This window comes from Euprymna scolopes, chromosome 19, assembly GCF_053919585.1.
Source record: "Euprymna scolopes isolate OS-2025 chromosome 19, ASM5391958v1, whole genome shotgun sequence".
NCBI classification, from domain to species: Eukaryota; Metazoa; Mollusca; class Cephalopoda; order Sepiida; family Sepiolidae; genus Euprymna; species Euprymna scolopes.
The window spans coordinates 96,200,604-96,214,749 of record NC_136500.1 but is presented as its reverse complement, the minus strand read 5'-3'; the positions used below and the strand labels follow the sequence as shown (position 1 = coordinate 96,214,749).

At 29.2% G+C, this 14,146-nt stretch overlaps 1 protein-coding gene across 3 annotated transcripts in view; it reads right to left on the bottom strand.

The window, feature by feature from the left end:
• LOC145239851 (ribonuclease 3-like) overlaps positions 1-14,146 on the bottom strand; it is a 92,165-nt gene that overhangs the window by 52,088 nt on the left and 25,931 nt on the right. For all 3 annotated transcript variants that reach the window (XM_080103409.1, XM_080103407.1, XM_080103408.1), the window contains exons 10-13: positions 8,382-8,453; positions 7,476-7,626; positions 6,372-6,541; positions 3,624-3,748 (exon numbers count right to left, since the gene is read on the bottom strand). In XM_080103409.1, the coding sequence (XP_079959535.1) occupies positions 3,624-3,748; positions 6,372-6,541; positions 7,476-7,626; positions 8,382-8,453 (518 nt within the window). The remainder of the gene's footprint in view (positions 1-3,623; positions 3,749-6,371; positions 6,542-7,475; positions 7,627-8,381; positions 8,454-14,146) is intronic.

Genomic DNA, 14,146 nt, shown 5'->3' with positions numbered 1-14,146 from the left:
ATGAGAATGGATGTTCTTCCAGAAGCTCTATTTGGGTTATTTGTTGTGTAGTTGTATTCAGTAAAACTTTGGAGATTGATATTTTCAGATGGTTTTAAAAAGGTTTCTTGTAGGCATATTATTGTGGGACATAGATTGGATATTAGTAGAAGTAATTCATTCCGGTTGACTTTTATACCTCTGCAATTCCATTGGATTATTTTGTTGGCCATAGTTTAGATTTTATGTATTTGATTTTCTTTTGTCTTGGGAATAGGGGTGTTTTCTTTTTTATGGGGGTTTAGAAGTTTTGTCTTCTATTTCCATTGTTTCCAAGGAGGTTTTAAATTCATTTTGGTTTGTAGTTCTTGTATTTGAATCATTGGACTGTTTCATGTGCGTTTGAGTATTTGTGAGCTTTTTATCATTGGTAGATTCGGTTTCTGTTTCCACGGTTTCTGGTTCTTTGTTTACAATTGGTTTGTTAGCTTTTATGCTTGATTTATCTCTGGTTTTAGATGTTGAGCGAAATCGTGGTTTGGTTTTTGTAGAGCTGGTTTTCTTTGAGGAATTTTTCCCATTTATTATTCTTGTCTGTTCAGATGTTTTTGGAGAATCTTTATTTTTTTGCTTGTTGTTATCTGTTTTTATATTAGAACTCTTGTGAGCGATTAAGGGACACTCCTTATTGTTGATATTCTGCTCCTCAAGAGTTCTCGATCTCCAATATCTTAAAGTTATTGGAGAGGGGAATTTGTGGGTTTATTTGTAGTTTTTGTTTAGTTAAGTTTGGTTCTGGTTTGTTTTTTTGGATTTGTTTCTGATCTACTGGGTGTGGCATTTGGATTTTTGGTTCCCGTCAGGTTTTTTTCATTTCTTCAATTGTATTTATCAATTTTTTGATTTGGTTGGTGAGGTCTTGGATTTTAATATCAAGGTTTGTTGTGCAATAATTGTCATTGTGTATATTTGTGTTGGGAGTATTCTTTTTTGTTATTTCGGAATATTTAGCTGTTACTGCCTTTTTCCTTGCTTCTGGGTAGGTGATGTTTAATGAGTGTTTAATTTTAACAATTTCTTTTTCTTTTTTCTAGATTTCACAGTCTTTGGAGTAGGCACTGTGATTTTCTGTACAGTTGGCACATTTATAAGTTTTTTGACAGTTGATATGATTGTTATTTTCTCCACACCTTCCACACACTGGCTGGCGTGTACATCGGTCCTGATGGTGACCAAACTTTTGACATTTAAAGCAAAGCAGTCGGTTGGGGGTGTATGTTTCGACTCTTAGTTTCTCATAGGCTATTTTTATTTCTTGTGGAATTTTTTGTTGGTAAAAGGCTAATATATACGTGTGTGTGTTTATCATTTCTCCATTTTTTTTATTTGAATTCTGACATCCGTTACATTTTGTTCTTTTAGATTTGAACGGATTTTGTCGATGAAGCAAAGTGAAAGTTCAGGGCTTTTCACCACTCCTTTGCATATTTTTAGTGTTTTGTGAGGGTATGTTTTTATTTTTATATTGTCAAAAAGTTTCCATTTTAAAAAGTTCATCTGCCTGTTTTGGTAAGAATTTCTATCAAAAGAGTACCATTTCTGAATTTTTTGACTAGTTTAGGTTTAACTCTTTCTGATAGTATTTTTTTCTATCTTGAAGGGGGAGAGTTTGGTTAAAGGCACTTCTCCAATTGACTCCATTACTATAAAGTTTGGATAGTTATCTGATTCCTCATTCGTGTCACTGTCCGAACTGTCTAAAAATCTTTTTTTACTTGGATTTTTATAACTCATATTGGGTTCGTTGTTTTTTAATTCATCATCCCTGCTCCCCACCAACCTTGGAGCCCTACTTGGGATGCGCACAGGGGGAAAGCCCATTCGCCCTGGCTACAACAGTGTTAAAAATATGATATACTTGTACATAATATAGGCTTCGAGCACTTGTGTATCTTAATTTCTCCCATCCAAGTAAAATATGGGAAAGATCAGAGAAAAACATCCATGTCTAGTCCTTGTTCACTATATACAATTGACCCTCATCCACCGCTTTCACCACTTATTTGGGGATCAGTATTGATGGGGAAGTGTTGTGTAGTATTTATATTTGGTGCAGATTGTATGTGTATAAGTGGTGAGCTAGACGTGACCAACCGATTGATCGGATCGGGCCTCTCCGACCGCCCGTCCGGCCCAGTACGAGGCCAAAGTGGAGTGTTGCAACTGATACCTTTATTTCCCTAGGTATCAGTTGCTCAGCCACCAGGATCTTTTTCGTAAACATTACGGGATGCCACCTACGGCAAACAGGTGGCCCAATTGAGGGACTTTTACTCTCTGCAGAGGGGCAGTCAGTGTATTCTAATGCTCCACTGAGGGAAGGAAAAAGAAAAGAGAAGGGAAGGGGGCTGTTGTTTTTGTTTTTGTTTTTGCAGAACATAATTAAGTTTTACAAAAGAGATTAGAAAACAAAAACAGAAAATCGATGTAGGTGCATTTCGTCTCAGGAAGCCAATAGACAGCCTGATCTGGTAGCACCAGGCTAATAGATGAACTGAGAGATGCACTATCCGATGTGATTGTGTAGGCAGAGAAGTGAATCAAAGTACCTAATGCAACTGATACAGATAATGCAAGTGGTTTAAAGACTGCTCTAGCACCGTTCTCCAGTTTTTTTGTATTTGCAGAAAAATGACATCATCACCACTGCAACATCCTCACAAATATGATACCAGTCAGTTGCTATCACTTTAGTTTCTCTTGCAGGTGTGAGAGATGATAAACCTTTCTTACATCGTTGGATACAGATCCTTCAGCAGTTATCCATTCTCCATTTTACAAACCTGCCCAGTAGTGCGCTACAGTATCATTTTGAGGCTATTATTTAAACCATGTCTACACAGGCTCTATGTAAGAAGGTGAGCAACAAGATGTTTGTTCACATTACATTTAAATGTATGTACATTGTTATGGTGAGAGAAGCAGGAAACAGGAAAGAAATTCCAAAGTCTTGCAGTTTAAGGAGAGAAACTATTAAAGTAGAAAGCTTTCCGGTACCTAAGGATTTCTACAGTGAAGGGATGACAGTTTGCTGCTTATCAAGTTTGTTGGGGTATTTATGTGAAGGTGGCACAATTTATGTGAAGGTGGCACAATTTATGTGAAGGTGGCACAATTTATGTGATGGTGGCACAATTTATGTGAAGGTGGCACAATTTATGTGATGGTGGCACAATTGCTACAAGTTTGTCAGAGCACATTCCATAAAAATGCATAAAGATGCAACATTGCATCGATGGGACAGGGGTTGGAGCTTGGTTGATAGTGAGGGATCTATTAGGTTTGAGACTATTTTTTGGACCTAACGATAAGTGGTGAATACCATGTAAAAAAAAATACCCAGATTTGCCAACAATACACGGGCAAATGGTGGTTTTGTAAATATATAGGATACTGTCAGTTATGAGTAGTTTTCTAGCACGATAGAAAAAGCCCACATTCTTTGCAGCAGATTTGGCAATATCTTCAATGTATCTGTTCCAATTCATGTTGCCTGTGAATGTTAACCATTACTAGTTGTTTCACTTAACACACGATATTCATGAGAACTAATCAAAACATGAGAGAAGTAAATAATAACTTACTTCGGGTCACCAGCATAACTGAGTTGAGCTGGTCTTATTCCAAAATGAATGATAACTGGATAAGTAATAACGTCAGGTTTGAGTTGCTGACGGTCCAACTGGTCGACTCGAATTGAACTTGGTTTCTACAAGTTTAAAAAACATAGATCAAAGTTTTATTGATATTTTAGTAGTTTCATATGACAAGGATGCATTTGAAAATTCTTGTTTTCCTTTCGTTTAAAAGCCCAAATAAACCATGATACTTGATTTTTGTTTTTAAACTTTAATTTAAATCAAAAATAACTTCCTATTCTCCAGTTTAAAAGCCTCAAAATCACTTTCAAATTTGACAGGCTCACATTTTGCCTCCTATTTAAATTCAAGATTACAAATGTTTGACTTTGTGATTGTTTCTAAATATGATTCCAAATACGATTTTGTAGCTTTTAAACTCGCAGATAGAAATTCATTTCTGGATTTTGAATTAAAGTTTGAAGACAAAAGTCAAATATTATGGTTCAATTTGCACTAAAGGGAAACATGAAATAAGAATCAATATTTTAATAATTATATAAATGACCGCTAAAATACTTGTCTGTAATTGTTATATAGATTTATATATTTCTGAAATATAAACAAATATTTAGCAGGTAATAATCATAAGGATTACAAAAAAATGTCATTTAGATATTTTTCTTTTGACGAGAGAAAAAGAAAAATATGTAGTTGTCAAATATCAACATCTCATTTAATGTCTGTTTTACATGCTGGCGTGTGTTGGACGACTTTAAGCACATGACTTCTCAGGTCTTTATCACTTTCTCCCAAACTTATCCTTTTTTCCCATGTTTTCCTTGGACTTCTTCTGTGAACTGACCCTGTTACATCACCTATTCTACGTTTACTAACCCAACAATTCGCATTCATTCTTTCAATATGACCAATCCAACAAACTCTTCCTATACTGTCCACATTTTATATTCTACTGACGTCATTAGATTTAAGCTTGTCTTTAAGACTTACACTGCACAACCATCATATCATTCTCATATCATTTCTCTTCATGCAATCCTCACTGGCAAGCTTTCAATTCCATAGATCATCACACTTCATAGAAATGCCTGAAAGGCTTCTTCTTTGTCGATAATGCTAACACTTTGCTAGTTAGTAATGGCAGAATTTCCCTGAACTCCATTTGCTATTAATTATTGCAATTACACTAGCACTAGATTTAATATCATTGGCAAAGTGTTCCATTGATAAAGTAAATACAGACCATTGGAAAGCCAGTCTATACTTACATGGGGAGAGTCCATTCTCCGAGTTAAACTAAGCATTATCCCAATAATAAATTGTTTACTATTGCAGACACCTTCTCAATAAGAACTCGTCTTTCTATCAACCCTGCAGAGAACTTTTTCTCTGTTTACCTAAAATCAAAAAAAACTTCTAAGAACTTCCCACCTATGGAACATGTTACCATGAGAATGTTTCACTACAGACTACAACATGGTTGTTTTCAAGTCCAGTGTCAACAAATATCTATTACAGAGTTGTCCTGTGAATTAATCAATGATAGTTCTCAATCCTTTCATAGTACTTTTTTTTTTTTTTTTTAATTACATTTTCACCCCAAACAAGGCAAATTGCCACTTTGGTGTAGGGGGCTACTATCAGGGGCAACAACTACTGGGGTACTATGTAGGGATTTGGGCAGCAAGGTGTCGGTTCACGTTACACTTGAACTTCTGCACGTCAGTACTGTTGGGGAAGCAGGGACCTGGAATGGAATTCCAGAGTCTAGCGGTTCTGGGGAAGAAACTATTGGAGTAAAAAGATCTTTTACATCTAGGGATCTCTACAGTGTGGGGGTGGGATTTAGCAGCCTGTCGGGTTTGTCGTGGGGGCACAAGTGATTGCAGTTCGTCAGAGCATTCACCACTAAAATACTTGTAGAAAAGGCAGAGGGATGCAACATTTCGTCGATGGGACAGAGGCTGAAGCTTAGATGCCAGTTCAGGGCCTATCAGGTTTGCGACTCTCTTTTGAACCTTGTCAAGGAGCGAGAGACTAGTAGCAGATGCACCAGCCCAGATGTGGCAGCAATACTCCATACATGGGCGAATGGTGGCCTTATAGAGGTACAGGATACTTTCGGGTGTTAGTAGTTTTCTAGCACGGTAGAGAGAGCCCACCTTTTTTGCAGCGGCCCTGGCAATGCCTTCAATGTAATTGTTCCAACTCATGTTTCCTGTGAACGTTAGGCCAAGGAGTTTGAAAGATGGACTCTCAGATAAAGAGTCGTTGGCCATTGCTATGGGTGGTAGAGAGGGTTTCTTGTAATTATTGAATGAAACTAGTTTAGTCTTGGCAGCATTGAACGCGACCAACCACTTTTGTCCCCATTCCACTACAGATTGGAGGTCTTCCTCTAGTGTTTCTGCCATTTCTTTAGAAATGTGTTCATTCGTCTTCCTGTCGTGCCTGCCATAGAGTGTAGTGTCATCAGCATATATACCCATCTCAGAGGCAATGTTGTCGGGGAGGTCATTTATGAATATCAGGAACAATAGAGGTCCAAGGATAGAACCCTGGGGCACCCCCGCATTTATATCATATTGTTTAGATGTACGATCCATTATCTAACTGAAAATCTCACTAATCCTTATCTTTGAGTGGTTTTTGGCATTAGTATGAGGTAAAGTATTAGTATGACATAAAGTATTAGTATAAAAAAGAATTGGAGAGTTTTTTTTGCCAACTTACCATGCCAGGTTTGCTAACAATCATACCTCGTACTTCGTCAACCAGATTTTGCCATTCATTATTGTCATACTTAAGTAGTTGTGCCAATTCGGTCTCTTCCAGAAGGGCCTTGGAACTATTCAACAGATATAACAGCACTTCATTCATCGATAAAATCTCCTTACCATTATCTGATGAGAAAAACGAATATGAAATTGAATTAACAAAACAAAAATAGAGTGTAACAAAACAAAACTAAAAATTAAATAAAACCCCAAAAATAATAACAAAACCAAAAAAAAACAAATAAACTAAACAAAAAAATTGTAACAAAACAAAAGAAACAAATTTAACTAAACAAAAACATTATAACAAAATATTGTAACAAAACAAAAAGACAAATTAACTAAACAAAAACATTACAAAAAAAAATATTGTAACATAACAAAAATATTGTAACAAAACAAAAAATATTGTAACAAAGCAAAAAATATTGTAACAAAGCAAAAAATATTGTAACATAACAAAAAATATTGTAACAAAACAATTGGATGATCCGCCTCTGAGGGGACAACAGCAGGCACACAAATCAATTGCAGGAATTTTAAGCTAGAAAATATCTTTGTTTTCATCACTATGACAAATTATGGCATGTAAGCCTTTATTGCCTTATTTAATGTCAAATTCAGTCACCTTTTTTTAAGTTGTTATGCTTAAAGTCCTTAATAACTTTAAATAGTTACTTTTTTCTGTAGGCAGATATTTTACAAATAGTCTGCAAACAATTTTATTGATGATACTCAGTCAGGTACTGCTACTCTCTTGATCAGAGAAAACCTGTGAGTAATGATAAAAAGGTTCAATCCCCACAGGATCCATCATCAAATGTTGAAGATCATAACTAAGATGAAGTTAGGGTAAACAGGGTTTGATTAGTTAATATCGTTGACAAATAAGATAGGCAGAAAAATGTTTTTTTAATAATGGCAATAGAAATGGCTGAGAAAAATGGATTTCACAGTGGTGAGTGAGTGGGCAAGAGTAAGAAGCAGATACCCTGCTTAAAGTTGATAGAGGTAGTTTAATGTAAACTGTATAACTACTTGATAAATATTTGCAACTCACCTGGAAGTTCTCGTGCAAAACGTGGCATTAAATGGAAACGGCTACAACTGTTTTCTCCGACATTTGGTCCTTTCCAATCAAGATCAACTAATTCCAAAATTTCATGGAACAGGAAATAGCAGACTTGATCAAGCGATCGCACTGTGAAATTCTACAGCAATCAAGAAAGAGAATAATTAACTCAGAACATTTAAAAGTTTTTACCGTCAAATGGAATAAATGTTATTTCACTCTTTACAATCATCCCTCCCCCTCCCCCAAGTCTCATCTAGAAAAAAGTGTAAAGTTTGTTGGAAGCATTGCGTACAGCAAAACTTTTTGTTTGAAAGCTTTTGACAGAGTGCCAAGAGATGTTTTTGTCAAACGTTTCAAACATTGCCTCACTAATTATAAATTTAACAAAAATGTAAGTTTGTTTTCTGCACTGTATATAATATAGATAGAATTATAATTTGTTAAAAGTGTTGATAATGTAAATCTTTTTTTAATAAAATAACTCAGATGTTAATGGTCATTGATATAATATCTAATGTTTCAACAATACATGCCAGCACATAAACCAGACATTTAACTAACGATGACAACCCAGATAAGTATGAGCAAAAGCAACACAACACCCATCTGCTTAAAGAACATTTGTTTTTTTTTTACTTTTTTCTTCAAATATGCCTAGAAATTTTCAATAGGGTTGAGATCATCTCAGTACATTGTAACAAGTAGGTGTTGTTTTTCTAGTCATTGTCATGTGGAAATATCCAGTAATACAAAGACGGATTTCATGCCATATTTCTATTATCTTTAAGAATAAAAAATATTTGCTCATTATCCATGAGGATGTCAAAACTGAAATTGTAATTAAAATTTAAATTTCACATCTCAAAAAGACAAATATTTGAATCATCTTACTTCAGGCATTTTCTCTTCAAAGAAATGGATGGTATACTCTATGTTGAAACGAATCACTTTACATACAGGAACCTAAACAAATAAAAAACAAGATGATAAAATCAATTCATAAAATAATTGTCAGTGCTGACTTCAATTTGAGACCTTGTCAGCCTGACATCAGAACACAAAATGAATGCATGTTTGACATAATAGTCTACACAATGATAAACCAACCAGCATATTAGGCACAAAAGAAAACACAGCAACCATAAGAAGCTGCATCATCAGTATCGTAAGAGAAGTGAGGGTGGCTAAGTGCTTATCAACATAGACTAACAACCTGGTGTGCCAAGTTCAAATCCAGTTCATCCGATATAAAAACTTTCACTTGGCAACCTTCAAGTGGTTCCTCTTGTAAGTACTCAATGTCTTTCTAGAAAAATATTAGAGAAAACAATGCCAAGAATAGAATCATCTGATTCATATGGAATGAATGATGCTAAACAACAATCAGCACCATCAATAGAAACAAACCACAACTATCAAACAACAAGACTGTACATTCACATGAAGCAATCCAATTTAACATATACACACATATATTAGCATTAACAGTCCAACATGTTCTTTTTGTTATCTTTACAACCATTGGCTTACTATTTTATTTGTTGTTGGATCATTACTTGCCTATTACAATTATTCCTCGCTTACTGGCATTGTCATACATTGATCGTCAGCCATCATTTATCCAGGCCTCCACTTATTATTATATAATAACTAAAATTATCTCATGGCAATGATCGTACTGTATAATAATTAAAATTAAATCATGGTAATCATCTCACTATATAATTAAAATTAAATCATGGTAATCATCTCACTATATAATAATAAAAATCAAATCATGGTAATCATCTCACTATATAATTAAAATTAAATCATGCTAATTATCCTATTATATATTAATTAAAATAAAATCATGGTAATCATCTCACTATATAATAATTAAAATTAAATCATGGTAATCATCTCACTATATAATAATCAAACTTAAATCATGGTAATCATCCAACTATATAATAATTAAAATTAAATCATGGTAATCATCTCACTATATAATAATTAAAATTAAATCACAGTAATCATCACAAAATATAATAATTAAAATTAAATCACAGTAATCATCTCACTATATGATAATTAAAATTAAATCATGGTAATAATCCTACTATATAATAATTAAAATTAAATCATGGTAATTATCTCACTATATAATAATTAAAATTAAATCATGGTAATTATCTCACTATATAATAATTAAAATAAAATCACGGTAATAATCCTACTATATAATAATTAAAATTAAATCATGGTAATTATCCTACTATATATTAATTAAAATTAAAGCATGGTAATAATCCTACTATATAATAATTAAAATTAAATCACGGTAATAATCCTACTATATATTAATTAAAATTAAATCATGGTAATCATTTCACTATATAATAATTAAAATTAAATCATGGTAATCATCTCACTATATAATTAAAATTAAATCATGGTAATCATTTCACTATATAATAATTAAAATTAAAGCATGGTAATCATCCTACTATATAATAATTAAAATTAAATCATGGTAATCATCCTACTATATAATAATTAAAATTAAATCACAGTAATCATCTCACTTTATAATAATTTAAATTAAATCATGCTAATCATCCTACTATATAATAATTAAAATTAAAGCATGGTAATCATCTCACTATATAATAATTAAAATTAAAGCATGGTAATCATCTCACTATATAATAATTAAAATTAAATCATGGTAATCATCTCACTATATAATAATTAAAATTAAATCATGGTAATCATTTCACTATATAATAATTAAAATTAAAGCATGGTAATTATCCTACTATATATTAATTAAAATTAAATCATGGTAATTATCCTACTATATATTAATTAAAATTAAATCATGGTAATCATCCTACTATATAATAATTAAAATTAAATCATGGTAATCATCTCACTATATATTAATTAAAATTAAATCATGGTAATCATCCAACTATATAATAATTAAAATTAAAGCATGGTAATCATCCTACTATATAGTAATTAAAATTAAATCATGGTAATCATTTCACTATATAATAATTAAAATTAAATCATGGTAATTATCCTACTATATAATAATTAAAATTAAAGCATGGTAATCATCCTACTATATAATAATTAAAATTAAATCATGGTAATCATCCTACTATATAATAATTAAAATTAAATCATGGTAATCATCCTACTATATAATAATTAAAATTAAATCATGGTAATCATCCTACTATATAATAATTAAAATTAAATCATGGTAATCATCCTACTATATAATAATTAAAATTAAAGCATGGTAATCATCTCACTATATAATAATTAAAATTAAAGCATGGTAATCATCTCACTATATAATAATTAAAATTAAATCATGGTAATCATCTCACTATATAATAATTAAAATTAAAGCATGGTAATCATTTCACTATATAATAATTAAAATTAAAGCATGGTAATCATCTCACTATATAATAATTAAAATTAAATCATGGTAATCATCTCACTATATAATAATTAAAATTAAATCATGGTAATTATCTCACTATATAATAATTAAAATTAAATCATGGTAATCATCTCACTATATATTAATTAAAATTAAATCATGGTAATCATCCTACTATATAATAATTAAAATTAAATCATGGTAATCATCCTACTATATAGTAATTAAAATTAAATCATGGTAATCATTTCACTATATAAGAATTAAAATTAAATCATGGTAATTATCCTACTATATAATAATTTAAATTAAAGCATGGTAATCATCCTACTATATAATAATTAAAATTAAATCATGGTAATCATCCTACTATATAATAATTAAAATTAAATCATGGTAATCATCCTACTATATAATAATTAAAATTAAATCATGGTAATCATCCTACTATATAATAATTAAAATTAAATCATGGTAATCATCCTACTATATAATAATTAAAATTAAATCATGGTAATCATCCTACTATATAATAATTAAAATTAAATCATGGTAATCATCCTACTATATAATAATTAAAATTAAATCATGGTAATCATCCTACTATATAATAATTAAAATTAAATCATGGTAATCATCCTACTATATAATAATTAAAATTAAATCATGGTAATCATCCTACTATATAATAATTAAAATTAAATCATGGTAATCATCCTACTATATAATAATTAAAATTAAATCATGGTAATCATCCTACTATATAATAATTAAAATTAAAGCATGGTAATCATCCTACTATATAATAATTAAAATTAAATCATGGTAATCATCCTACTATATAATAATTAAAATTAAATCATGGTAATCATCCTACTATATAATAATTAAAATTAAATCATGGTAATCATCCTACTATATAATAATTAAAATTAAATCATGGTAATCATCCTACTATATAATAATTAAAATTAAATCATGGTAATCATCCTACTATATAATAATTAAAATTAAATCATGGTAATCATCCTACTATATAATAATTAAAATTAAATCATGGTAATCATCCTACTATATAATAATTAAAATTAAAGCATGGTAATCATCCTACTATATAATAATTAAAATTAAAGCATGGTAATCATCTCACTATATAATAATTACAATTAAAGCATGGTAATCATCTCACTATATAATAATTAAAATTAAATCATGGTAATCATCCTACTATATAATAATTAAAATTAAATCATGGTAATCATCCTACTATATAATAATTAAAATTAAATCATGGTAATCATCCTACTATATAATAATTAAAATTAAATCATGGTAATCATCCTACTATATAATAATTAAAATTAAATCATGGTAATCATCCTACTATATAATAATTAAAATTAAATCATGGTAATCATCCTACTATATAATAATTAAAATTAAAGCATGGTAATCATCTCACTATATAATAATTAAAATTAAAGCATGGTAATCATCTCACTATATAATAATTAAAATTAAATCATGGTAATCATCCTACTATATAATAATTAAAATTAAATCATGGTAATCATCCTACTATATAATAATTAAAATTAAATCATGGTAATCATCCTACTATATAATAATTAAAATTAAATCATGGTAATCATCCTACTATATAATAATTAAAATTAAATCATGGTAATCATCCTACTATATAATAATTAAAATTAAATCATGGTAATCATCCTACTATATAATAATTAAAATTAAATCATGGTAATCATCCTACTATATAATAATTAAAATTAAAGCATGGTAATCATCCTACTATATAATAATTAAAATTAAAGCATGGTAATCATCTCACTATATAATAATTAAAATTAAAGCATGGTAATCATCCTACTATATAATAATTAAAATTAAATCATGGTAATCATCCTACTATATAATAATTAAAATTAAATCATGGTAATCATCCTACTATATAATAATTAAAATTAAATCATGGTAATCATCCTACTATATAATAATTAAAATTAAATCATGGTAATCATCCTACTATATAATAATTAAAATTAAATCATGGTAATCATCCTACTATATAATAATTAAAATTAAATCATGGTAATCATCCTACTATATAATAATTAAAATTAAATCATGGTAATCATCCTACTATATAATAATTAAAATTAAATCATGGTAATCATCCTACTATATAATAATTAAAATTAAATCATGGTAATCATCCTACTATATAATAATTAAAATTAAATCATGGTAATCATCCTACTATATAATAATTAAAATTAAATCATGGTAATCATCCTACTATATAATAATTAAAATTAAATCATGGTAATCATCCTACTATATAATAATTAAAATTAAATCATGGTAATCATCCTACTATATAATAATTAAAATTAAATCATGGTAATCATCCTACTATATAATAATTAAAATTAAATCATGGTAATCATCCTACTATATAATAATTAAAATTAAATCATGGTAATCATCCTACTATATAATAATTAAAATTAAAGCATGGTAATCATCCTACTATATAATAATTAAAATTAAATCATGGTAATCATCCTACTATATAATAATTAAAATTAAATCATGGTAATCATCCTACTATATAATAATTAAAATTAAATCATGGTAATCATCCTACTATATAATAATTAAAATTAAATCATGGTAATCATCCTACTATATAATAATTAAAATTAAATCATGGTAATCATCCTACTATATAATAATTAAAATTAAATCATGGTAATCATCCTACTATATAATAATTAAAATTAAATCATGGTAATCATCCTACTATATAATAATTAAAATTAAAGCATGGTAATCATCCTACTATATAATAATTAAAATTAAAGCATGGTAATCATCTCACTATATAATAATTAAAATTAAAGCATGGTAATCATCTCACTATATAATAATTAAAATTAAATCATGGTAATCATCCTACTATATAATAATTAAAATTAAATCATGGTAATCATCCTACTATATAATAATTAAAATTAAATCATGGTAATCATCCTACTATATAATAATTAAAATTAAATCATGGTAATCATCCTACTATATAATAATTAAAATTAAATCATGGTAATCATCCTACTATATAATAATTAAAATTAAATCATGGTAATCATCCTACTATATAATAATTAAAATTAAAGCATGGTAATCA